This window comes from Colossoma macropomum, unplaced genomic scaffold (genome assembly GCF_904425465.1).
Source record: "Colossoma macropomum unplaced genomic scaffold, Colossoma_macropomum, whole genome shotgun sequence".
Lineage (NCBI taxonomy): Eukaryota > Metazoa > Chordata > Actinopteri > Characiformes > Serrasalmidae > Colossoma > Colossoma macropomum.
Window position 1 is genome coordinate 2,254,182 of NW_023494796.1, and position 26,016 is coordinate 2,280,197.

At 41.3% G+C, this 26,016-nt stretch overlaps 1 protein-coding gene across 1 annotated transcript; it reads left to right on the forward strand.

The window, feature by feature from the left end:
* The first annotated feature begins 2,012 nt into the window (after positions 1-2,012).
* tdrd7a (tudor domain containing 7 a) lies at positions 2,013-25,808 on the forward strand. The gene is given in 19 exon segments (XM_036583575.1): positions 2,013-2,219; positions 4,212-4,356; positions 5,449-5,620; positions 7,034-7,113; positions 7,210-7,409; positions 8,828-8,904; positions 8,906-9,063; positions 9,894-10,077; positions 12,101-12,361; positions 13,422-13,608; positions 15,437-15,548; positions 16,575-16,777; positions 17,894-18,028; positions 19,484-19,567; positions 20,997-21,131; positions 21,665-21,775; positions 22,600-23,033; positions 24,758-24,918; positions 25,588-25,808. Coding segments are annotated over 19 exon segments (3,267 nt in total).
* The last annotated feature ends 208 nt before the right edge of the window (positions 25,809-26,016 follow it).

Below are 26,016 nucleotides of genomic sequence, written 5' to 3' on the forward strand. Positions count from 1 at the left end.
CCCTGTCTCTCCTGCACATCAGCACCAGCCTGTTATTAGGATAAGACCAGGCTGAGCAGGAAACTGTGCTTATCTAGAATAACGAGCCAGACGGACTCGGAGGAACCCGTGTTTATCTAGAATAAAGAGCCAGACGGACTCGGAGGAAACCGTGTTTATCTAGAATAAAGAGCCAGACGGACTCGGAGGAAACCGAGTTTATCTAGAATAAAGAGCCAGACGGACTCGGAGGAAACCGAGTTTATCTAGAATAAAGAGCCAGACGGACTCGGAGGAACCCGTGTTTATCTAGAATAAAGAGCCAGACGGACTCGGAGGAAACCGAGTTTATCTAGAATAAAGAGCCAGACGGACTCGGAGGAAACCGTGTTTATCTAGAATAAAGAGCCAGACGGACTCGGAGGAAACCGTGTTTATCTAGAATAAAGAGCCAGACGGACTCGGAGGAAACCGTGTTTATCTAGAATAAAGAGCCAGACGGACTCGGAGGAAACTGTGAAAGGAGAATCTCAGGCAGGGTCGTCTACACGGCTATCGGGGGCTACATCTCCCCCCATTCAAAGAGGGCATGAAGTTTCACAGACAGTGAGAATGATGATCAAAATGATCCACAGAGAGACAGGAGTGAGTGGAGCTCCGGCGCCAGTACAGCAACCGAGACCCCAACACGTTATGGCAGCCCCCCTACAGTTAGCCCAATTTATCCTCCAAATATTATGACTTTATTCTCGAAATAGTACAACTTTATTCTCGAAGTCTACTATTTTTATTTTTATCAACAGTGGCCCTAAAACGCCGGTGTAGTGGGAGAAATGTAATCAGAGTCATTCAGAGTGGTTTGGTGTGAAATGGTTGATTGTAGAGGCTCAGATTTCACTACAGTGGTGGAGATGGTGACCCCGGTTCCTATGTCTACAACACAAATATAGACATTTTATTTACTATCCAAAACCACCAGTGAAATTAGACATCTCTTCTCATGTTTTACATGGAATGTTGTTGATAAAGTCATAAATCTGAAATAATAAGTTAAAATTTTCTTAAGGGACTGTTTTGTCTCACAGTGCGCTGTGTGTACCTGTCCACCATGTGTATAATAAAATAAGTGGATTAAAATACATTTTCAGCCAAAACGTTATCAGAAATCAATCGTAAAGCGGTGTCTCGGACATCAGGCAGTGAATTCGTAACCATTTCATGTAATAACTTTATGTGAGGGAGATTTTAGAGGTGGACGTCTGGTTCCTATCACCACCACTGTGAACAGTTCTCTAGAAGGTTCTATATAACGATGCGTTTCACACCAAACCGCTCTGAATGACTTTGTTTGCATCTTACTAACTTAATTATGTAGATTAAAAAAAAATCAACAATGGAAACCATGGAAAAGCACTAACCAATAAAATGGGACGCTCTGGAGGAGCCACGCATGAGCCTAAGGTCACCATACCCAGTGCCAAGCGTGGGCTAGAAGGGTACAAAGCCCCCCAGCACTGGGCTGTGGAACTGTGTGCTTTAGATTGATGGAGCTCCATCAGTACCTTTGGGATGAGTTGGACTGACCCAGAACTGATCATCCAACATCAATACCTGACCTCACTAATGCGCAATCAGATCCTCACAGCATGTTCCACATCTCGTGTAAAGCCTTCCCAGAAGAGTAGAGGCTGTTACTGCAGCAAAGGGGGACAAACCGCCTATTAAAAACCTTTATTTCCGAAGAAAGACTCGAGGAGCAGGAGTGAAGCTCCTACCAACGTTTGGATATAAAGGGCCGGCTTTCCAGGCCCATCTTAAACCTGACACTAGGCTAAGATGAAGGATTCTCCATTGAGGCTTAAGTTTAGTCCAAGATTGGGCTTAACCCATGTCTGAGAAATGGGCACAGAGTGTATTGTGTATGTTTGGACTGATTTAGACCTGATGATGAAGGTTCTGCTTCTTTGCTCCTGTTTCAAGTGACCGATGTTGACCTGCTGAAGACGATGTCGGTGTAATGTGTGTGTTTTAGGATGTCCGACGTGGAGCTGGTGAAGAAGATGCTGCGCGCCGTGCTGCAGAGCAGCAAACACGGTGTGGTTCTGACGCGGCTGCAGTCCGATTACCGCTCTCTGACCGGAGACTTTATCCAGCACAGGCAGCTCGGTCACTCCAGCCTGGAGAGTTTCCTGCGCTCCATCCCCAGCGTGGTGCGCCTCGAACGCTCACGCACCGGAGAGGTGAGGCGCACTTACACAACTTTACCAAACTTCTACAGAATTCAGTGGTCAACACGTAAACAAACAGTTAGAGACTCTTTACAGTGGTGGTGATAGGAAGCCGGGGTCATCATGACGACACTTGAAAAACATGTTAGGGTTACAGTTTATTTATATTTTTAAATAAAACAATTCAGCAATATTGGATTTTAAATCAATTATCTAGAATTCCAAGCACCACAGAAGAGCTCATCCGCACAGTCATGTGTGAAGGCTGAGGCCATATTTTGAAGAAAAAAAAAAAAAGCATGTTTTTCTGCCATTTTAACTGCAGTAATCTCTACATGACTGGAATATATGATGTAAATGACAAAGGAAACAAATGCTAAGTAAATATTATAAAATATATAATTATTTTAAAATAAAAGTCACACTGATGACATCACTTGACTTCCTTTTACCTGTTTTCTGTAGATCTATGAAGAAAAGCTCATGGTGAGTCCACTGTGTCTTTCAGTTATCAGAGATTTTCTCATTTAGCTCATGATTTCATTTGAAGCTTTTAGCTGAAGTCACTGGTGTGACCGACTTTATTCTGAGATAACTGTGAAGAAATAGAACACAAATGGATTAAATTCCATATTTTAGTGGATATTCCATGATTGACAACATGTGGTTTGATGCTCTGTAGCAGTGCACTGTGCAAAGTGCATTAGGGGTACAATAAATGTTCAACTTAGTCGACTAAAATCGACGACCAAATTAGTTGGCAACTAATTTAGTAGTCAATTAGTTGGTGACATCATTACGCGTCTTTCTCGCGCTCACTAGGAACGTTTTAGAGATGGGGGGGAGGGTGAAGTGTTAGGGCTACATGGCCCTCCAAACGGAGGTTTTTCAGAGACTCCAAACAGAGTGATATGAGGAAAAAAACGGCAAGACGGCTGAACAAGAGACCAAAGAAACCCACACGTGAGAATTTTCTCCATTAAAAAATTACGATAATCACTGTTTTATCTTAGTTTAATGTCGTTTCAGTGTATTTTGGTCGTTTTCTTCATAACAAGCATAAAAAAATCATTAATAGTATGCTAATGCCTCGGTAGCTAGCTAGCTAACTTTCCTGTTCCACCTTAAATAGTCCAGCAGTTCTGACGCCTGAACATACAGGGCAGCTGGACGAAGGGTTACTGCTGAAATGAAGTGTTTACACAAAATCGTTCAAATTTAACTGTTCATAGAGAAGTTTTCCACAAATGTTGTCCACTTTCCCATCCGCTCCATCAAAGCGCATCTTCTCTGCAGTGGGGGGGGGGTATCTGCTCTCAGAGGAGAGCGAGACTCTCACAGGAGCATGGAGAGACACTGACTTACATCCATTTCACTGAAGACCTGTGATTGCAGAATTTATTTGCATCAAAGTGTAGACAGACAGCAGAGTGCACAGATCACAGACTGCACTGTTTATAGTTAACATTTAAATTTAGATAGATTTTTTTATTTATTTATTTGATTAAAGGAAAACTGATTGTTTTTGTTATTTCATTGCTGTTACTTTGCACATCCTTGGTTATAAAGTTTGACAGGAAAATATATTGGAATTTTATTTTTTTATCTTTTGTAAGTTCATTAAAATTGTGAATTCTTGAATGTTATTCATCTTTTTTGTTTTCGTTGTTAGCAAATGCATAAAACAGCCTCAAGGTAAATTTAAAAGCCAATAGCCGCATAAAGGTTATTTGGTAACGTAGTGATTTATAATCCGAATAATCCATTATTCGGTTCAGTAATCGTTAGATTATTCGACTATCAAATTAGTCGTTTGTTGCAGCCCTAAAGTACATACTTTTCAAGTGAGTTATTCATTTTCTAGTGTGTGCACGTGAGAAGGCACACTTTTAAGGGTACAGTGCTGTGCAGAAACCAGAAACCCTTCCTGCTTATTCAGCCTCACAAAAGTAGCCAAGAGAGATTGTGGTTTGGCAGTGTGTAAACAGTTAATGTGTTTGGTAGGTGGTGTGCTTTGCGGCTGTTTGTGAGGAGACGGCGCACATTGCCCAGCTGGTCGCTCGACAGAAGAACGCGAAGAAGACGGGACGTTCTCAGCTCCTGAACTGCCACATGAGGGCCAAGTCCTCCTCACTGTTCACACACAGCGGTAACAGACACTCACGTCCACTCTGTTTCGGAGCAGCTTTTCCATGAAGTGTATCACTGAATTTGTGTCAGGTTTAGAAATGCCCAGCATGTCTGACCACAACTCACTTCAATATTTCTCTTAAATGTGCTGAAATTGATGTCATACACTGTGTGGCCAAAAGTATGTGGACACTAGTCGTACAGTCTTCATAGACAAACACTGGCAGTAAAATGGATCATACATGGCAGTCATAGGATGCCTTTCCCACAAGTCAGTTTGTGAAATTTCTGCTCTGCTCTTTCTCTCTGTAGATCTACAGTTACAGACTGTAGTCCATCTGTTTCTCTGCATACTTTGTTAGCCCCCTTTTACCCTGTTCTTCAGTGGTCAGGACCCCCAAGGACCCTCACAGAGCAGGTACTGTTTGGGTGGTGGATCATTCTCAGCACTGCAGTAACTCTGACGTGGTGGTGGTGTGTTAGTGTGTGTTGTGCTGGTCTGAGTGGATCAGACTCAGCAGTGCTGCTGGAGTTTTTAAACACCTCAGTGTCACTGCTGGACTGAGAATAGTCCACCAACCAAAAACATCCAGCCAACAGCGTCCTGTGGGCAGCGTCCTGTGACCACTGATGAAGGACTAGAGGATGACCAACACAAACTGTGCAGCAGCAGATGAGCTATCATCTCTGACTTCACATCTACAAGGTGGATTGACGAGGTAGGAGTGTCTAATAGAGTGGACAGTGAGTGGACACAGTGTTTAAAAACTCCAGCAGCACTGCTGTGTCTGATCCACTCAGACCAGCACAACACACACTAACACACCCACCACCACGTCAGTGTTACTGCAGTGCTGAGAATGATCCACTACCCAAATAGTACCTGCTCTGTGAGGGTCCATGGGGGTCCTGACCACTGAAGAACAGGGTAAAAGGGGGCTAACAAAGTATGCAGAGAAACAGATGGACTACAGTCTGTAACTGTAGAACTACAAAGTGCATCTATATAAAACAGAGCTCATTTACATGTGTTTGCTTTTATGTTAATGTATTGTATAAATTGTCTTCTGCTTGTTTTGCTCGTTTGTTTGTATTGTCTTTGATTTTGAAGCTAAACCGCGCTCGTCCCTGCGGCAGCCCGGTCACATGACTCGTCCCACACAGAGCTTCGCCCTTCAGTTAAGGAACTCGCGGTGCAGTTTCCAAGGCGACCAACGGCAGGTTTACTTAACCAACCTCCAGGCCAACCGAGTTCCCGCCCTCCGGAGTATGAAGTCCTTGGGGTTAGTGAGGACAAATCAAATCACTGTGAATTTGGGTTGTGTTCAGGTTTTCTTCCAGTAACTCTTAAATGCCTACACTGTAATTGGAATCAATTAACAGGAATTATACAACAGTTCGCTCCGGCCACGCGAGCTGATTGGTTGAGAGGTGTTCTAACTGTGCTGTTATTTCACCATAACATCACGGTTTTTCACAAACACCGTATCACTCCGCTGAGACGCCGTTGCTAAGCAACGACTTTGACAGCTGTAGGAGACATTCAGCTATTTGAACGTTTTTACTTCTTACTTTGACACAAACAGAAAACGGACACTTTTAAGATCACATTTGACCGACAGCCGATTTGGTCCGACTCTGAAGATGAGACGACACTAAGCTGCTTGTTAAGGATCTATAATTTGGTGAAGGAACTGCGAACATTAAAACATATTAAACGCCGCGTTCACAACCCAGTTCATTAATTTCTTTATTTATTTAACTGTTGTATTAAAAGCAATAGAACACTTGAGGAGTGTGTTATCACGAATAGCACTCTCTCTCTCTCTCTCTCTCTCGTGTTCTAGTGCTTAATTATGAACGATTATTAGCATTTGATTTTTCATTTTTGTGTGCCCCAAAATATAATTAGAGTCTGGAGGGGATAAATGCTCGGGTGCTACATGACACTCTGCGAATATACAACCATGTTCGGCTGTATTCAACACTATAAAGAGCAAAAACAGTTCGCACAGTATACAGCTTTACAATCTATTATTACCTTATTAACGAGATTTATTGCAGTTAAGTTTTTTTTTTTTCCCCAATTAATTATTTCTGCTTCACTCACAAACGTGTGGTTATTAAAGGGCCCCATTTAGTACATTTGCCATGTATTTATTTCATTTCCATAAAGTTCACTTATAATGTTTGTGTGGTTTTATGAACCAAACCACCCATAATTCATTTCTGCATGTCCATTTTGTTACTGTTCCTTCAAGACTGATGTATCTAATCGAGCTCAGTTCTGATCTGCCCTCATTTAAAGAACAGTCTGGGCTGAAACACTGCTTATAACGTCGGCGTGAAAGGGCGGAGTCTGATTTTTTGTGATGTCACAGAAACGGTGAATTTAAAGGGAGCAGTTGGTGGTGTAGTATTTACACACTAACATTACATTCTGAAAAAGTGTGATACATTTGGAGTTATCATCTGTATCAAATGTGTTTCGTTTCAAAATCTGTTTTGTTTTGTGTGCACTGTTGAAATAGAACAGTATTGTTTTTGTATCTTCTTATTCTCTGGCTTTAGAGCTGTGATAGAACAGTGATTTTAACTCCAGTCCTATGCATGATCACACATGCACATTTATTCATATTACATTACATTCAGACTGAAACTACATGTATTCTTATTACTCTCTCCGCTCGTCTCAGGTCAGTCAGGACGGCTGCTTTGGCCTGCAAGTTCCAAAAGGACTTGACGACTCATCCGTCTAAGAACAGTCAGCCTGCAGGTAAAGTGTTCGTTCACTCATTCACTCTCACGGGGGCTCTGGATCAGCCTCTGTGTCCAGCGTTGGTCAGCGCGGGTTGTTTCTGTCTTCCTGCAGGTCAGCGGATGCCTGTAGAGGGCGGTGCAGGTGACGGTGGTGATCTGCCGCTGATTCAGAGCCGAATAAAACAACTCCTGCAGAAGCACTGCAGCGGTGTCTGGCTCTCAAAACTGCCTCAGCTCTACAGAGACATGTTCCGCCAGGAGCTGCCTTCGTACGCGCTCTCACAGCTGGAGAGCTGGACGCACATCTGCACTGTGAGAACAGCTAACACTTAAACGTGTCCATTATCACACCCTGACCTTGCCCAGTATCAGGGGTCGGTAACATGCAGCTCTTTTACTGCCCTTTTGCGGCTCCACAGCAGAATCAGATTTTTAGGTAAAAATAAAATAATCCTTGTTTTCAGTAAAATAAAGCTCTGCTGCGCATTTTAACACAGTTTTAACAATAAATGGTCTTAAACACTGCAGTTAATGTAGAACTGCTAATTCACCTTTAACCCTGAAGATTGGCGTGCAGACTGCTGGTCACCATAGCAACAACAGCCATCTCGCCTAGCCAGTAGATAACGAAATGGTAAACATCGATAATTTGGAGACGAAATGGCTTATTTGCATTTATAATCACTCCAGCTGGTTTCCTCGTACGTTTAATCTGCAACGAGAAACTGTCAAACACCAAAAAAGTCGTGAGGTTGAACTCAATTTGTCATTCACCAGCTTCTTGTTCGAATTTTTTCATTCTGCCGTAAAAAAAAAGCAGTTGCTTTCTGGCGCCTCAGGCACCATTTAGGGTGGAACGGAAAAATTCGAACAAGGAGCTGGCGAATGAGAAGCGACTTCAGCCTCGTAAAAAGTAAAACGTTGAGACATTTTACAAGAAACTGTTCTACTTTTGTGGAAAAGTTTCCTGCTGGAGATGCGAGAAAAGCAGCTATAGCTGAGCTAAAGCTTAAAGCAGAGCAAAGTAAGTCTTTTTGTTTATATTATGTTTTTTAAGTCTATACTAGAACATCAGCACATACTGAGACATATTTACAGCCAAGATGGTAAAATAGACATAAAATGTTGTGGCTCCCAAAGTGGTTTGATATTTGTTGAAATGGCAAAATGGCTTTTCTTAACATTTGGGTTACGACCCCTACCCTATATGGACTGTATGGGCTGGGGATTAAATGGTACATCTTGTTTATATTTTACATCAGAGTCTTTATTTCAAACATAAAAGGAGGACGTTTTGCATAATATGGGCCCTTTTAAGGTCCTATAGCAGAGAAATCACTGAGCTGTGCTGGACACCAGCCCTCCAGGGGCGGAACTGAAGAGCCCTGCTGGAAGCCGTGCTATTATCTGTAAACATGGACGAAAGTTTGTCTAATGGTTAAAACAGTAGTAGCAGCATCCTGAAGCCTGTCTTTGGTTTATTGATGTTTATAGATAACAGGGTGTCAGAAACTAAACTCAAGTCTATTGGAAATAACTGAGCCAAAACACTTTGCTTTACACACTGTTGGTTGGTGTGCTTTGTAGCTCCAGCGTAAAACTAAAGAAGCAGCCATAAGACACCAAACATGTCTTGGCTGATAGACTGTGTTTGGGGTAAAAGAGGGAAACTACATTTGGATTTTGAGCATCACTTATTGATGTATCACTTTATCTGCTCTTGTTTTCAGGTGGAGAAGCCGGGCTGTAGTAACGTCGCAGGACGGCTGGTGTATCCCGCAAAAGAGGCGTCCCCCGAAACCCACCGTGGCCTCTCTTGCCCCTCTGAAACCCACCGTAACCCCCAAAACCCCTCCAAAATCTTCTATGGATAGACATTCTCTCCCACAGTCTCCAACGTCTCCAACTTCGCCTACTCTTAAACCGCTCAGTCCAGTCAGTGTGAAACTGTCGGCTTCTGGAGAAGGTGATGATTCTGTTCTGCAGCCTTTTTTCCTCTATTCACACCTGCTTTTCAACCACCACAGCCTGTTGTGTTATTGATAAATGAATAAATGAATTAATAATTCATTCATTCATTCATGCTTTAGCATCACTATAAGTTTGATAAAGCACTATGTAATAAAAAACACTGAATTACTGAACTGTGTTCAATGGAACAGGCACTTCTTTTTTCTTTGAGAACTTGATATATTTTCTCAGGTATGCTTTTTTGAGGTCCACCTATGCTACTGCATGATGTGGCTGTGCGGTGGTCTTTACAATGTCCCGCACAGAGTTCAGTAACAAAGTAATTTCCAAACCCTATGAAACGTCACAGAGAGAATTTTTAAAAAAATTTCATCTGTTGAGTTGTTTAAAATAGAGAAGGTAAAGCACCTACAATGTCTTTTACCATAATAAAAGTATAGTTTTTACCATAATAAATAATTGTTGCCATAATAAATACTTGAATAATTCATTTTACATCATTTTCCATCTTCTGTGTGTCCCTTTTTTTTGCAATCAAATGTTTTTATTTTTCAATGTAATACAAAATACAGTAAGCAACAAAAGATGTAAACATTTTTTTAAATATTTAATTTATTCACGTGTGTTTAATTAATGTGTTAGGCTTTTTTAAATTACGCTCTTACATGCATTTTTTCTTTCATTATTTCTTGTTAAGCACTTTTGGGCTCTTGAGCATGAAAGGGGTTGTTTAAACAGTTCATTATTGTTCGTTATTATGAGTTCTTTACTGAACGATGTGAGTGAATACAAAGCAAACACAACGTGAATCTTTCTCTCTTCCAGACACCCCTAAATCCTCTGTCACCTCTGACTCTCTGAGCCAGCCTCTGCTCACCCCGCCCTCCACGCCTCCTCCAGTGGTGCCGGTGTCTCCGGCTGTAAAGCAGAAGCTGCGGGAGTTGCTGGATAAGTACAGTCATGGCCTGTGGGCCCATGCACTGCCCCGCCTCTTCCAGGAGGCCTTTAGGTGCTGCCAAGAAGAAACACATATTCTTTAATAATGATGCTCATTTAAAGGAATAGTTTGGTGAAAAATCAAATTCAGATGATTTTATACTTACCGCAAACACTGTTGATTAGCCACGACATGTTTGGCGTCCAAATTTTACAACACCGTTTCCAAAAAGGTTGGGACGCTGTGCAAAATGTAAATAAAACCAAAATGCAATGATGTGCAAATAATTTAAAGTATATATTTAATTGAAATAGAACAAAGACAATGTATCAAATGTTGAAACTGAGAGATTTTATTTTTTTTTGTTTTTTGAAAAATATTTGCCCTTTTTGAATTTGATGCCAACAACATGTTCCAAAAAAGTTGGGATGGGGGCAACAAAAGGCTGGTAAATTTGTGTAATGCTAACACCTGGTGGTTAGTGAGCAACAGGTCAGTAACATGATTGGGTGTAAAAAGAGCATCTCAGAGAGGCGGAGTCTTTCAGAAGTAAAGATGAGGAGGGGTTCACCACTCTGTGAAAGACTGCACGATCAAATAGTGCAACAATTCAAGAATAATGTTTCTCAACATAAAATAGCAAAGAACTTTTGCTTTTCATCATCTACATAATACATTAAAACACACAATATCATGATACATAATAACATTAAAAGATTAAGAGAATCTGGAGAAATCTCTGTATGCAAGGGACAAGGCCAAAAACCAGTATTTGCTGGCCGTGATCTTTGGGCCTTCAGGCAGCACTGCATTAAAAACAGACATGATTCTGTAGAAGAAATCACTGCATGGACTCAGAAACACTTCTGAAAAACACTGTCTGTGAAAACAGTTCATCACTGCATCCACAAATACAAGTTAAATCTCTAAAACCCAAAGAAGAAACCATATATAACCAGGATCCAGAAATGCTGCCACCTTCTCTGGGCCTGAGCTCATTTAAAATGGACTGAGGTGAAGTGGAAAAGTGTCCTGTGGTCCAACAAATCAACATTTGAAATTCTTTTTGGAAATCATGGACGCTGTGTCCTCCGGGCTAAAGACCACTCAGCTTGTTATCAGTGCACAGTTCAAAAGCCAGGATTCATGATGGTACAGAGGGGGCATTCATGCTCATGGCATGGGTGACACGCACATCTGTGAATGCTGAACGATATATACTGGTTTTGGCAACATATGCTGCCCTCCAGACGACGTCTTTTTCAGGGAAGGCCTTGATTATTTCAGCAAGACGATGCCAAACCCCATTCTGTATGTATTACAGCAGCATTGCTCTGTATCCAGGTGCTGAAAGGTCCAGGTAATGAAAAATATGACAAATGAGATCCTGAACTGATGAGTAGCTGAAATCCTGTATCAAACAAGAAAAGTAAACATTTCACTTTTGAAACTACAGCAGTGCATATATTTAAAAAAAAAACAATTTCTCAGTATCATCATCTGATATGTTGTCTTTGTAGTATTTTTCCTTTAAAAAAATGGTTCGCATGATTTGCATATCATAGCATCCAATTTTTATTTGCATTCTGCACAGGGTCCCAATTTTTTTGGAAATGGGGTTGTACTTCATTAGTGTACAGCTGGAGCTAGGAAGCTAATGGAACAGATAAACACTGGGAGTCAATAGTCACCCAGACGGGTTCCCCGGATATGTCCCTAAAACCTCTGTCAGCCTGCTCAACCCACACTCGCTCAAACCGTTCATTCAGGTCGCACAGATGAGTCGATGGTTTAGAACACAATATGACTCGCTATGAAATGTTAAAACCAAAAAAAACTTCTCTGTGTAGCTAAAAGAAAGGGCAACATTTAGGATAACCAGAATCACTGGTACAGTTTCATCCTTCAAGTCCAGCAAAGACAGAGTTTCACAAAACAGATGCACCATAACATGAATAACATGGGTAGAGAAGCTAAGTGTGCTCAGAAATGGACATGCAAATGAGGTATTTGGCTCCATTATTGTTCCGATTTATGATATAGTACCAGATTCTTCTTAGTAAGTGTAGTCGATTCACCTGCTGTTCCTCCTCAGGTGTGATTTTCCCGAGGGCGTGCTGGACGACCTGTCCGTGCTGGCCGATACCTGCGTGGTCGAGTACCCGATGCCAGATAACCGCCATAAGGCCATCCTATATGCACTGCCCAACGTTACCCAGCCCCGGTCACGGCCACAGCCACGCCCCCTCATCATCACCCGCTACGGCAACCCAGAGGTGCCTGCGCTGCCTCTGCCCAAAGAGGAGTTCCCCTCAGTACTGGTGATGGAGGCCAACAGCACTAACATTATATTCAGGTAGATTGTCAAGCGTTTAAGCTTTTTAAACTATTATTATTGCTGCTGCTGTTACGACTACTGAAACAATAATGTTATTAATAATAATTATTATTGGCATAATGCTGGGATTACTAATGATGGCAGTAAAAATGCATGATGATTTCAGAATCACGTTGATATCAGCAGATATTTACTGAAAAACTGTGGCATCAGACAGATGTTTATGACTGACTGACTGATATTTCAAACCAATATTTTGTGTAATTTTTGAACTCCAGATGAGCAGAATGTTTAGGTGGCGATGGGTTACTGCACTAAAATAAAAAGATGAAATATCTTAATTTTATTCATTTTACTGCATTTGTAACACAGAAATATTTTCTGTAATGTTAGTCCAGGTAGATTTAGTCCACATGCTGATGTTTATAAAAATGTTAATGTATTGACATCTATTAATATGTACATGAAAAATACTGATTATCGGCATCAGTGCATCCTTTAAATACATAATTTTTGTTATTTTTTTTTAAACCTAATGTGCCACAGAGCAATAAGCTGTAATATTAAAAAACTGCTTATGTTCTTTGTTTTATTATCTCATTCCCTGGTGTTGATTTTCTAAGTGAAAATAAGTTAACTCATCTTCTGGAGAGAACACACTTCTGCACATTTTTAATCCATGATCATTGTTTATTTGGTGAACTTAACATATTGGATAAAATAAAACACATATAAAACATTTAAAATACAGGGTGATTTTAAAAAGATTCATCCGATTTCAAAGTGCCATATCTTTACAACCGTGAGGCGCCTAGGAACCAATCACATACCAATTGAAAGAGGGGGTCATAGAGTTTCTGACTGTCACTGGAAGATGTCAGTTGTTTTGTATGTTTTGCATACATGGGTTATGAAATATTGTTTGGTTACTTGTTCATTTCTAGGTATTTAAATATTGTTTAGAGCTGCTTTTTGAGCGGAGAAGTTCCTTACCTGTGGATAAGATTGTTCATTCATCATCTTGTATGATGGTGCTGTTTATTTGTGTAGCAGTGTTGTTTACTGTTTACTCGTTTAGGTATGTGGGTGAGGACTTTTCTAAGGCTCTGGAGAAGATGGAGGACGCCATGTTGGAGTTTTACCGCGGTGATGGGGCGGGGCTTTCTCTCCCCTCTCCTACGATTGGTCAGCTGGTTGCGGTCGCCCTGGAGGATGACTCTGTGCTCCGAGCCCAGGTGCACCAGGTCACGACGGACAACGTTAAGGTACGAGAGACTAACGACGTATCAGGGTATATACTGGAGATGTCCTGATCCAGTGGATCGGAATCTGAGCTGATCCAGGCGTAGTTTAATCAATCGAGTATTGGTTATAACCTTGATCCAGTTCCGATCCTTCGTTTCTTGTTGTTTTGCGTTCTTCTTACAGCACTGACTCGACTGTCGTGGAAGCGACAGAAAGGGACGTTGTCCACGACCTGCAGCGTTTTGCTCTGCGTTTGAGCCGCCTTTGTAAAATGCAGCTCATTGTAAAATGCGCGTGAGCAGCTGTAACGCTTTCAGTCTACTTTCTGACTGAACGTCATGCCTCCTGAAATGCAGGAAATACACTACCACCATGTTTTTCACTCGCAAGTCACGACCAGTGTAAAACAAACTGTTGCAAGAACGTTCTGCTGTGTTGACAGTGGCGCTTCCACTTTTAGACTGGCATTAGTTGAAACTGAGCGTTGAAAGCCAAGAGAAAGGATCTGGATGCACATGCGTTACAGCAAATCATAGTGGATTGTATTCAGAACACTAATAAATGTTTTACACCAGTATCCTAATCCATCAAAAACATTAGATCTTCAGAGTGTGCACCACCGTTCACTTCAAATCCACTTCAAATGTTTACATGATGAGCCTTAATAGGAAGGGTAGCTAATGTCTGTTTTTATTTTATTAATGTCTGTTTTTTTTATGCCTTAAGTTAAGGTGGTTTACTAGCTCTCACATATAGTAGGATCCTGCAACAAGTGGCTAATGCAAGTAGGGAGCAGCGTCAAGCTACCCTTCAAACAGTAGTGTAATAAATCTTCATAACAAGCACTGTTAACAAATTTTGAACTTAAATAACTTACTTGCTGGGTGTTTTGTGTGGAGCGGCAGCAGATCAGTCACTCTGTGAGAGAGAGGAACGCGAGTAGCTGACGTATACAGATTGCTAACTCTGACTGGTACTTCGGCAAACTTGATGTCACCCGTGACAATTTTGTTCAGTCTCCACTAAAATCAAACAGAAGAAAATGACAGAAAAAGTAATTTCCCAAATCTCTCAAAAGAAAACACAAACCGAATTCTTTATCTGCCAGTTCAGAGTGAAAACAGTACAAAAGCTGTAGATAATATTTGGAAGAAAATCATGAAAATGAGTAGACAGAGTCTTTAAAGTAACTGGTTGCCAGATCGTCATGGCAGTAAGTCAGATTGTGTTACAAGCAATTATTAAACACACTATAAATGTGGTAATTTGAAACAAAATAGGCCTTAAAAAAGGTCCAGAATGTTACATAATGCACATACTAAAAACTAAGTGATTTTACCATATTATTTACTAGCAGTCTAGCACAGAGTTGTATGCAAAAGTTTATTAAATGACATGCTGTTGATTTTCTAAGTGAAAATACCACATCTCCTGCTGAGAACACACTTTTGCAAACTTTAATATTTCGTTTTATTTTTTCTGATATATTAAACTCAAATTATGCTCTAAAATTAGCAGAACAATGGCATATTTAAGTGTCTTCTCAGTAGAGGATGGGGTTATTTATTATGTAGAAAGTCAGCAAAACCTGTAATTTGACCGGGGGTCTTTTGCGGAATTGGCTGATACTCAATGTTAAAGTATTCCGATTGGATCAGGTGTAAAATAAAAATAAAAAGGATTGGGACCTCTTCGATATGTGCTACAGTAGATTCTTCACTAGATTCTTAAAGTCAGTTTTCCAATCTCTCTTTATCCCACAGAACCGGAGAGGCTGTGTAAACTGCTGTAGGCTGGGCGGGTGGTCATGTGCGCGTGAGTTATGGTTTTGTTTCTGTACATGTTTAGGTGTTCTGTGTGGATCATGGTTTCTCAGAGGTTGTGGGAGGGGACAAACTCTTCCAACTCGGTGACCAGTTCCTCACGCTGCCCTTCCAGGCCACCAGCTGCCAACTCGCAGGTAACACTCACCTGAAGCTTTTTGTGTGTCTAAATAGACGCGTGTTTGTTTGCTGCTGTATTTAGAGGGGCGGCTCAACCAAAGATCAAATACCCATAATTCTTATTCTGCACTTCCAGTCTGTGTAGCTACTGCAGATTTACACTCTGTGCTTATGAATACAGCAACAAAAATAAACAAAATTGATAGGAAGAAAAAACATTCATACGCTGCAAATTAATAGCATTAATACTTTGTCTGCAAAGCCACTGTTGACAATTATAGCTTTGAGATTTTTACAGTAAGACGTTTTTAGGTTTCTGCTGTGTTGTGGTTCGGTTTCAGTCCGTTCCTCTCAAACTGTCTTCAGTTCTCCAAAGTTACGAGGGTCCCCCAATGTGCTCACAATTTCAAAATCAACCTCCATAATTATATAGATAATTTTAATTGGAATTCAGGTTGGAAGATTGGCTAGGCTGTGCCAGCCCCTTCAGCTTTTTAAAAAGCAATCTTGAACTATTTTGACTGTGTTTGTCTTGTGAAATGTCCATCTTGTCTTTCTTGGATGATGAGATTCAATTCTCCTTTAATATCTCTGGTACGTCGCTTCATTCACGTCTCTTTTTAACGACTGGTCCCTTTACCGATTGCAGAGAAGCAGCTCCAGATCATGATGCTCCCACCATCATACTTCACTGTGTGTGTTCTTGGCATCATACGCGAAACCCCTCTTTCCCCAAACATGACGAGCTGAATTGCTGCTAAAGAGTTCTGTATTTGTTTGATCTGATCAGAGTACACTGTTCTGATTTGACTATATGCTTGCGTGCAAATTTTAGACATTCATCTCTTGAAAGCTCCTTCACCATGATTGCTAGTTGTTATGTGAAATCTTCCTAACCAATTGCCACATCATTCATAATGACACCAGGTGCAAATTGTATTTGTATTTTTGATTTTGTGGATGAAGCAGTGTGTGATCTAGTTGTTTCATGCATATCTGTGTGATTTTGCACCTTCTTATGTTTGAATGACTGTGTTTGTGAGGTCTGGAGCCGTTCAGCGAGGACCCAGTGGTCCTGAAGACTCTAGAGTCCATCGCCTGTGGACGGACGCTATTGGCTGAGCTGGTGGAGCGGGAGGCCACGCCTCTCGTGGTGTTGTATGACACGTCTCAGCAGACTGACGTTAACATAAATTCCGCCTGCCTTCAGGCCCTGCAGGACAAAACAATGGAGAACCCCCTTCAGGTCAGTTTACAAACACAACACTTATTCAGTGGCTGCACTGATGGATTCTGTTGACATTAGAACTTCTAATGAATATCTGCTGTTTATTTACTGATATTTAGTGGAATTGTTCCACCTACCAGTGCAACTTTTCTTATGCCACAACCCCAAAGCATAATAGGACCACCCCTTTGTTCTTTTCATCAAATGCTGCTACTTTTTTCTCCAAATGTACCTTTTGATGATTTTTTTTGCCAACAAATTTTATTTTTGCTTTATCAGAACACAGCACTTGTTTCCAAAATGCTCTGGCTAATCTGGATGTTGTTCTACGTACCTCAGATGTTGACTTTTGTGATGAGGTTGCATGTAAACAGCTTGTGAAAGTAGCTGAACTTTGAAGGTCCTTTGTTGTCATATGGGGGTTTTGCTTTGCCTTTCTGGCCAGAATATGAGCAGGTCTCTCCGAGTTTTCTTGGTCTTCCAGGTCTTGTCTAGATTTCCACAGTTCTACTTTCTTAATGACTTGCTGGACAGTGGAAATTGTAAGCTAGAAGCAGTTGGATATCTTTTTTTTTTTTTTGGGATTTTAACCCAATTTTCTCCCCAATTTAGTCGTCTCCAATTCCACCCGCTAGTTAGGACTCCCCCAATCACACGATACTATCAACGCTAGGAGGGTGAAGGCTAACACAGGCTTCCTCCGAGACCTGTGAAACCAGCCACCGCATCTTTTCGAACTGCCGCTCACGCAACGTCACTGGACAGCCGAACACGCTCGGAGGAAAGCGCCAACCGCCAGATCTGCGTGAAGTGATGGGGGGAGAAGGAGGGGCCATCCTACCCACCCAGAGAGAGCGAGGCCAATTGTGCTCTCTCGGACTCCCGGCTACGGACGGCTGCAGCATCACCAGGGATCGAACTCGTGATCTCCTGATAATAGGGCCAACGCTTAGACGGTTGCGGCACTCGGGAGCGCAGTTGGATATCTTTTTATAGCTTTCCTTTCTTTTGTAGGCATCAGTCAGGCTGTAGTACCAAGGAGCACAACTTTCTCAGATGATTCCATTAACAACTCACTGTGCAGAGATGGGATTTTTTTTAAAATCCAATTGTTTTTCTTTTTGTTTTCTTCAGGTGAACAGTTTGTACTCTGACGTCTGTGTGACAAACGTGTGTTCAGATGGCAGCGTGTATTGCCAGCTACCGTCCCGCGGCCTGGCCAAGCTCCGAGACGTCATGAGCAAGATTGAATCATATCTGCTCTCTCAGGTACCCAACAGGACATCACCTTGACCCTGAGCTAACTTTATTATTATATAAATATATAAATTTTAGCTTTGCTGTATGGTTACAGGTCTGAACCCAGATCTGTCCATACCCTGATTGAGTACTTTTGGCCATGTCCCATTGCATAAGAGAACCATGAAAGTAGACTGAGTTGTCCTCAGCCTGTATGGTCTCAGGTTTTCTCATGCAAGTCTAGCTTTAGCTGTAACGACACAAACAACAGTAGCAACAATGGAGCAACTTCAAACTCTGATTGACCTTAAACTGGGTTTAGTTTTATGTGGGTCCCAGACAACAACTCTGGCTAGCTGGAGTGTTTGTTTTAATTATTAGGGTCATTCTACAGAAACGTCTATTTTTGTGTCTCTAGTGTTTACAGATATATTACAATTAAAAAAAAAAAAACAAGCGAAAAAAAAACCTTAGGGTTACAATTTTTTTTTTACATTTTCAAATAAAACAATAAGTTATTTTAATGATTATACCTTCTTCATCAATTTAGCAATATTGGGTTTTAAGTCAATTATCTAGAATTCCAAGCACCACAGAAGAGCTCGTCCTCACAGTCATGTATAAAGACTGTTTTAACTACAATAATCTATACATGACTGTGAATTACATAATCTAAATGACATAAAGAAGACAAATGGCAAATAAATATTATATATAACGAAAGCTCTTGTCCCCAGGAGTTGTCACTGGTGTTACCACGTAACAAAAAAGCTCTTATTTTGAAATAAAAATCGCACCGATTACATCGCTTAACTTGGGCTACTCAATATCGTGTTATTTAATACACTGATCAGGCATAACATTCTGACCAGCTCCTTGTTTCTACGCTCACTGTCCATTTTATCAGCTCCACTTACTATATAGGTGCACTTTGTAGTTCTACAGTTACAGACTGTAGTCCATCTGTTTCTCTGCATACTTTGTTAGCCCCCTTTTACCCTGTTCTTCAGTGGTCGGGACCCCCATGGACCCTCACAGAGCAGGTACTATTTGGGTGGTGGGTCATTCTCAGCACTGCAGTAACACTGACGTGGTGGTGGTGTGTTAGTGTGTGTTGTGCTGGTCTGAGTGGATCAGACACAGCAGTGCTGCTGGAGTGTTTAAACACTGTGTCCACTCACTGTTCACTCTATTAGACCTGCTCTGTGAGGGTCCATGGGGGTCCTGACCACTGAAGAACAGGGTAAAAGGGGGCTAACAAAGTATGCAGAGAAACAGATGGACTAAAATAGAATAGAAAGGCTTTTTTTCTGGGTTTTTAGCTAGAAAATAATTATTTGCCAATTATTGTGCTAATTATTTTTAGCTGTCACTCAGGCCCAGTGCTTGCCCCATGCTTTACTGTTACTCTTTTAAATCTTTAGCTGAAGTAGTGCAGTGTAAAAATTGTATATCTTGTATACTGGAGCGTTAATATTTGTGCAGGTGACGTGGGAGCTGTTGGTGTCCCGGCCGTTCTGTGGTAAAGTGTGCCTGGCTCGACACAAAGGCAGATGGGCCAGAGTGGAGGTAAGCACACTGATCTGTTGCAGCTTTCTTTGACCTGTCCAGTTTTCCTTCTGTTTCATATTGATTAGTGATTCATTTGAATGTAATGTGATTGCAGTACAGTAGAACAATATTTGGATTACTCATACGTCTGAATGTCTTTTATACAAACATGCAAACTTAGCTACCTTTTGGCGAAATTTGCCGTTTTGATAAACATGATATTCATTTGGTGATTTTAATTTTAGGATGGTGGTGGTCATCTGCTCATCATCTAACCCACAGATATTGAAAAATGTTAACATATGTATGTTATCATAGTTAACAACCAAGACAATCAACCTTAATTTAGTTCTCATCTTTGTCATATCGCAGCGAGAGCCAAATGACCATCTATAAAAATTGCAGATGGCAATCATCGGGGACCAAGCACTGTGCACCATTATGAAGCCAGCAGAACACACTAATGATGGGCAGTGATGGGAAGTTTTTAGGGTGGTCTCTAAAATTTTGTACGAGATGTTGAGACACACATTAAGATTTTTGCCAAGTTTTGCATGCATTGACCTTGTGACCCAACCATTTTTTTAACCTTTGTAACTCCTTAGGGACCACTGGTGGTTCCAAAAGGCACTTTGTCATATTCTTTACTTCATAACTTTCATATTTCATAAGCTTCATTAAAAAGGTGGGAGTCATATGAGAGCTGTAACTGTCTTCTTTCCAGTCATATAGATGATTTTAAAACTTTATTATAAAAGTAGCTGAACTCACAACTTGTTTTCTACTGAAAGTCGACCCGTTTTTCCACAAATCGGAGCGATAAACTGGATCTCAGATGGTGTCTCTTCAGTGATCTGCTCTGTAAAAATTATTTGTATAAAATAATACAAAGAGCGTCTAAGATTTTTGTGAGTAACAGTCACTATTTTTGGTTTTCAGATCAAGAGGAATTACACTGCTTCTTTAAAATTTCTGAATAATTTAGTGGTTGAGATGTAAACAGTCATTCAGAGTGGTTTGGTGTGAAATTGTTGATTGTGGAGACTCAGATTTCTTTACAGTGGTGGTGATGGGAACCAGGGGTCACCATGACTACAACACAAATATAGCCATTTTATTTACTATCCAAAACCACCAGGGAATCTAAATTTATATGGAATCTTGATGATAAAGTAAGTTTTCTGTGGGAACTGTTCTGCCTCACAGTCCTGCATGTATCTCTCTATCATGAATAGATTAAAAAAATGTTTTAGGCCACAAGTTTTTTGTAAAACTGTGATAAAACTAACGGGGTATTTTACATCAAACCGCTCTGAATCACTGTTTACATCTTAACCATTTAATAATGCAGCAGTTTAGTAAAATTCCTCTTTAACTTTCATAGAAGACGTGTTCAGGAGGTGTAACTGACTGAAGAAATGGATGGATGGTTTTCTCTGGTTTTCAGGTCGTTAACCTTCACGGCAGTCGAGTTCTGGACGTTCGGTTTGTGGATTTGGGTCTTCCTGCCTCACTGGAGGTCAGCGAGCTGAGAGAAATCCCACCAGTCTTCCTCAGGGAGCTCATCACCATACCACCACAGGTACGCGCACACGGATATGTTGGGGTCCGGCTGATATAAGACGTTTGCGGCTGATACAGATTTTTAGCTAAAAATTCCAATAACAATAAAATCGGCTGGTTGTAATTTTATATTTTAGAAGTTTTTTTAGTAGTTTTAGTTAAACAGAGCTTTGCAGACTTGTTTGCTTGTCAGTTCTCAGTTATCACACTTCTTAAACTCAATTAAACAACAGAAACTTCCAGTCTTAAATATGTTTTAGTCCGGTGGGCAGAGCTACCTAGTTTTTGTTTGTTTACAGGCTGTGAAGTTTATTAGTTGTTTCGACTGGGTTTTTGTGTTTACACACAGTGAATTGTTTATTGGTGGTTTAAACATTTTTTGTTTGTTTACTGGCTGTGAAAAGCTGTTTATTGATGGTTTAAACTTATTTATTCTATTCATTTACAGGCTGTAAAGTGCTGTTTATGAACTGTTTAGACTGATTTTGTTCATTTACAGGCTGTGAAGTGCTGTTTATGAACTGTTTAGACTGGGTTTTTGTTTGTTTACAGGCTGTTAAGTGCCGTCTCGCAGAGTTGTCGGTGGATGGAAGCGTGTGGCCCCCTGATGCCGTCCTGTGGCTCAGAGAGACGCTGCTGAGCGCAGACGACTGCAGCATGAAGGTGGTGTAGATGAATGGAGTAATTTGAACTTCGCTAACTAATCAGTCCAGTGTACGACTGACTGACCGAAAAGTTGAACTTTTTTTTTAGTTTAGTTTATTTAGTTTAGTTATTAAGTTGTAGGTTTTCATCTCCTGTTTTCAGTTTTCTCAGAGCTGTCCTTGCTCTCCCGCTAAACTCGTTCACTTTAGTCACCTAATACAGTTATTTACTAGTCATTTTCATTTGTTGAAATCGCCCTTAAAACTGTAATAATAGTAAAAGCTTTTCTTCCTGTTAAGTTCTGTTAAGAATATTATAAACGATCGCTGTCAGGATTTGTAATAAAACATGATTTAAAAATACAAGCTGCCATGGTCTCATTGATTCATAATGAGTGGACTAAAGTTGCTATTTTTGAGGTTTTGCTTCAACTTTGACAAAATATTGATGTATTTATTTATTCTTTTATGCTCACATCTGTGGCAAGTAATAGGCCAGTCTACTGCTCTCGCCTCTGCCCACCATGTTTATTATTAAATTGGAATGGAAACTGACGTTCCTGCTACGTCATCACTTCTTATTTAAAAAAAATCTGTAGTTTGCATGACTGTTTTCTGCATTTGTCCATTACTGATAAACCAGTTTTTCCACCTAATCCAGTTATACAAACTATTCTTGCAATATCTTCAGGGTTGTTTTAATTTATCTTGTTTTAATAAATATCTTGTTTTTCCATACAGGAAATATAATGCTCATTTTTAAAAAATCGCACAAAAGAGATGGATATTTTTTTTTTTTTTTACTTTTTATGTTGTCTTAATTCTCCCGTTTGTGTCTGTTAGATTTCAAGTCTAGACTCAGCAGGACTCGTACATGTTTATCTTTTCCGTGGTGCTGGACCTCACGACTGCTCCTCCAGCGTGAACCTGCAGCTGGCCTCCTCCAGCCTGTGGCAGCGTCGGCACAACGCCCACCTCAGCGGGGTTACCATGGTTACAGCGCCAGTCCTCCCCGAGGCGGGCGACGCTCCCTTGTGTGCCGGCGGCCTGGCGCCCTCCGTCCTGCCCCCACTGATGCAGCTGCCTCGGCCGGGACAGAACCTGGACGTGTTCGTGTCGGTGGCCTGTCACCCGGGACACTTCGTCCTGCAGCCGTGGCAGCAGCTCTACAAGCTGGTGGTGCTGATGGGAGAGATGATCCTCTACTACAACCGACAGGAGGAGAACCGCATCAGCGTGGAGAAGAACCACATCTATGCTGCCAAGATCGACAGCAAGTGAGTGAAAAACACATAATATTATTAGTTTGTGGCCAAACAGTTACAGTCGTCTGGAAAAGTTTGTAAACATTTCTAAGTGAGAATAAGTTAATCCTGAACAGAGAGCGAACTTCTGCATGCTTCAGCGCACTGTTTGCTGAATTTAACACACTGTTAATGTTGAATTAAATTATGTTTTAACATTATGAAGTTTAGCACGTTGGCATATATATATATGTGTGTGTGTGTGTGTGTGTGTGTATATATATATTAGGGGTGCGGGGAAAACTCGATTCTTAGATGCATCGCGATGCGGACGTGAACGATTCTGAATCGATTCACAAATGTCAAAAATCGATTTTCTAAGTATTTAATTTATAATGTAATGTTGATGGAACGCAAAAGGCTGAACTTGGAAGTGCGGAAGTGCAGCGCCCGGACAGTCTGTGGCGGCACATAACAGAAACACACATGGATGAGTGAGAAATCCGACCGGCTCCCTCTGCATTAAAGCCAGGTTAGGTCAGGAGTCACAACACAAATGTTAAGAAGAGCCATTTTGTCCTCTCAACAAATTCAAACCACCTTGGGAGCCACAACATTTAATGTCCAGTATGTCTCAGTGTGTGATAATGTCCTAGTATGGGCTAAAAATATAAACGAGAGCGCAGATTTACTTCGCTCTGCTTTAAGCCTTAGTTTTGGCCGCTTTCCTCCCATCTCCGCCAGAAAAAATTTCCTCAAAACTCGATCAGTGTCGTGTAAAATGTCTCTCAACGTTCGACTGTTTTACGAGGCTGAAGTCGCTTCTTATTCTCCAGCTTCATGTTCGAATTTTCCCGTTCCACCTTAAATTCTGACTGAGGCGCAGAATGTAAATGCGACACCATTTAAGGTGGAATGGGAAAATTCGAAAGAGAAGCGACTTCATCTTCGCAACTGTTTAGTGTGCGACAGTCTCTCATTGCAGATTTAACGTACCAGGAAACCAACTGCGCTGCATATGAATGCAAATAACGCATCGTTGCTAGGTGACCTGCAGTCTGCGTGGCAGTTCTCAGTCGTTGCGAAACAGGGCTTTCACGCTATGTTGTACACGTCCCGTCTGGACCCCCCCCACCACCGCTTTCTCTACAACGAGACCAAAACCAAAAATATTATTAATATATCACTGAAAAAACGGGTAGAATAGCTGTAACACACTGCGTGGTCATCCATCACCACTGGACCTTATTTCACCGTAACTGCGCATTTTATCGTAGATGAGTAGCAGCAGCGCCTCGTGTGCTCCAAAGGCAGTGAATGAGAGCCGTCTAGTTCACTTGCCACATCACTTCCATTTGTTTTATTAATAAAAGATATTGGAAGTAAATTCATTATGGATCATTACAAATACTTTGCTTTAAAACTACCAAGTCCTCACAAAGTGAGGAAATAGAAATGATGTATAGAAAAAAAAAGATGCATCGATAATCGTTTTATGATCGCATCGCAGCCTCTGAATCATATTCGAATCGTGAGGTGCCTAGAGATTCCCACCCCTAATACATATATATGTACGTATGTGACAAATGACACAAAACGGCAGTGTTACATTGTTATATCCCATATATAGTGTAAGATTACAAAATGCATATTATTATAATAATCAGTTTGTTTTCCTCTCTCTCTCTCTCTCTCTCTCTCTCTCTCTCTCTCTCTCTCTCTCTCTCTCTCTCTCCCCCTCCCCCTCTTCCCTATAGTTGGCACCGTGTGCTGGTTAAAGGTGTTCTGACGAACTCTTTAGTCTCTGTGTATGAACTGGATTATGGGAAACACGAGCTGGTCCACTGCTCCCAGCTCCGCCCCCTCATCAACGAGTTCAGACAGCTGCCCTTCCAGGGGATTCCTGCACAGCTGGCAGGTCAGACACAGCTGCACAACAACTGTACTTCTTCAGTCTGCCCATTGAATTTACACAGTCAGCCACAGTGGTGATGGGAATCAGGGACCGCTGTGTCTACAACATAAATATAGCCATTTTATTTACTATCCAAAACCACCAGTGAACCTACAGTGTCTTCTGAGTTTTTATATTTAGTGTTGATGATGGGGGGGGAGGTGGAAAATCAGAAAAAAAAAATATTTCAAACTGTTTTGCCTCTCAATGCCCTGCATGTGTCCCTCCACCACAAATTGATTTTAAGGGCAAAATCTTCTCAAAACTGTCATGAAACTGTGTCTCAGACAGGCAGCGTATCGTGACCATTTCATGTAATAACTTTCTATGAGGGAGCTTTTAGAAGTGGACGTCTGGTTCCTATCACCACCACTGTGAACAGTTCTGACTCGGTACGTTTCTCTAGAACAGAGCATTTCACACCAAACCACTCTGAACGGCTTTGTTTACATATTGTCCATTTAATTATGCAGAAAATTCGAAATGTCAAGTGAAGTTTCTCTTTAAGGCACAATGCAAGGGGGTGAACCCAAGAGGGCTGATCTATGTATGAATCAAAAACGTTGCTTATTTATTAAGGCTGATTGATATTGTTTATTTAGTTGTCTGTCTATCTGTCTGTCTGTCTGTCAGGCGTGCGTCAGGGAGGATGGGGTGAAGAGGCCTCCATGGTGTTCCGAAACCACGTGGAGAGACGGCCGCTGGTGGCGCAGATCGAGTCCGTCCAGGAGGGGGCGCAGCCGTGGGAGGCCCGGCTGTCTGTCTACCTGGTGGACACGTCGGCGGATGACAGCGACCTGTGGATCCACAACATCATGGCTGAGTTTATGGACGAGCTCAGCAGAGCGGCGTAATACCCCACTCTCACCACCAGGGGGATATAGTTCCCCCATTTATACTTCAGTCTAGGCTTTTTGGACAATAATTCCAATATCAACTTCACCAAACTCAAAAAAAAAGGATGTATTAGATAGTAGAACTTCTTGGTGGGCGGAGCCTCGTGTGTATATATTTCTTCCGGATGTCCTGAGGAGAGTTAAAGGCGCAGTTTTCACTTGTTCT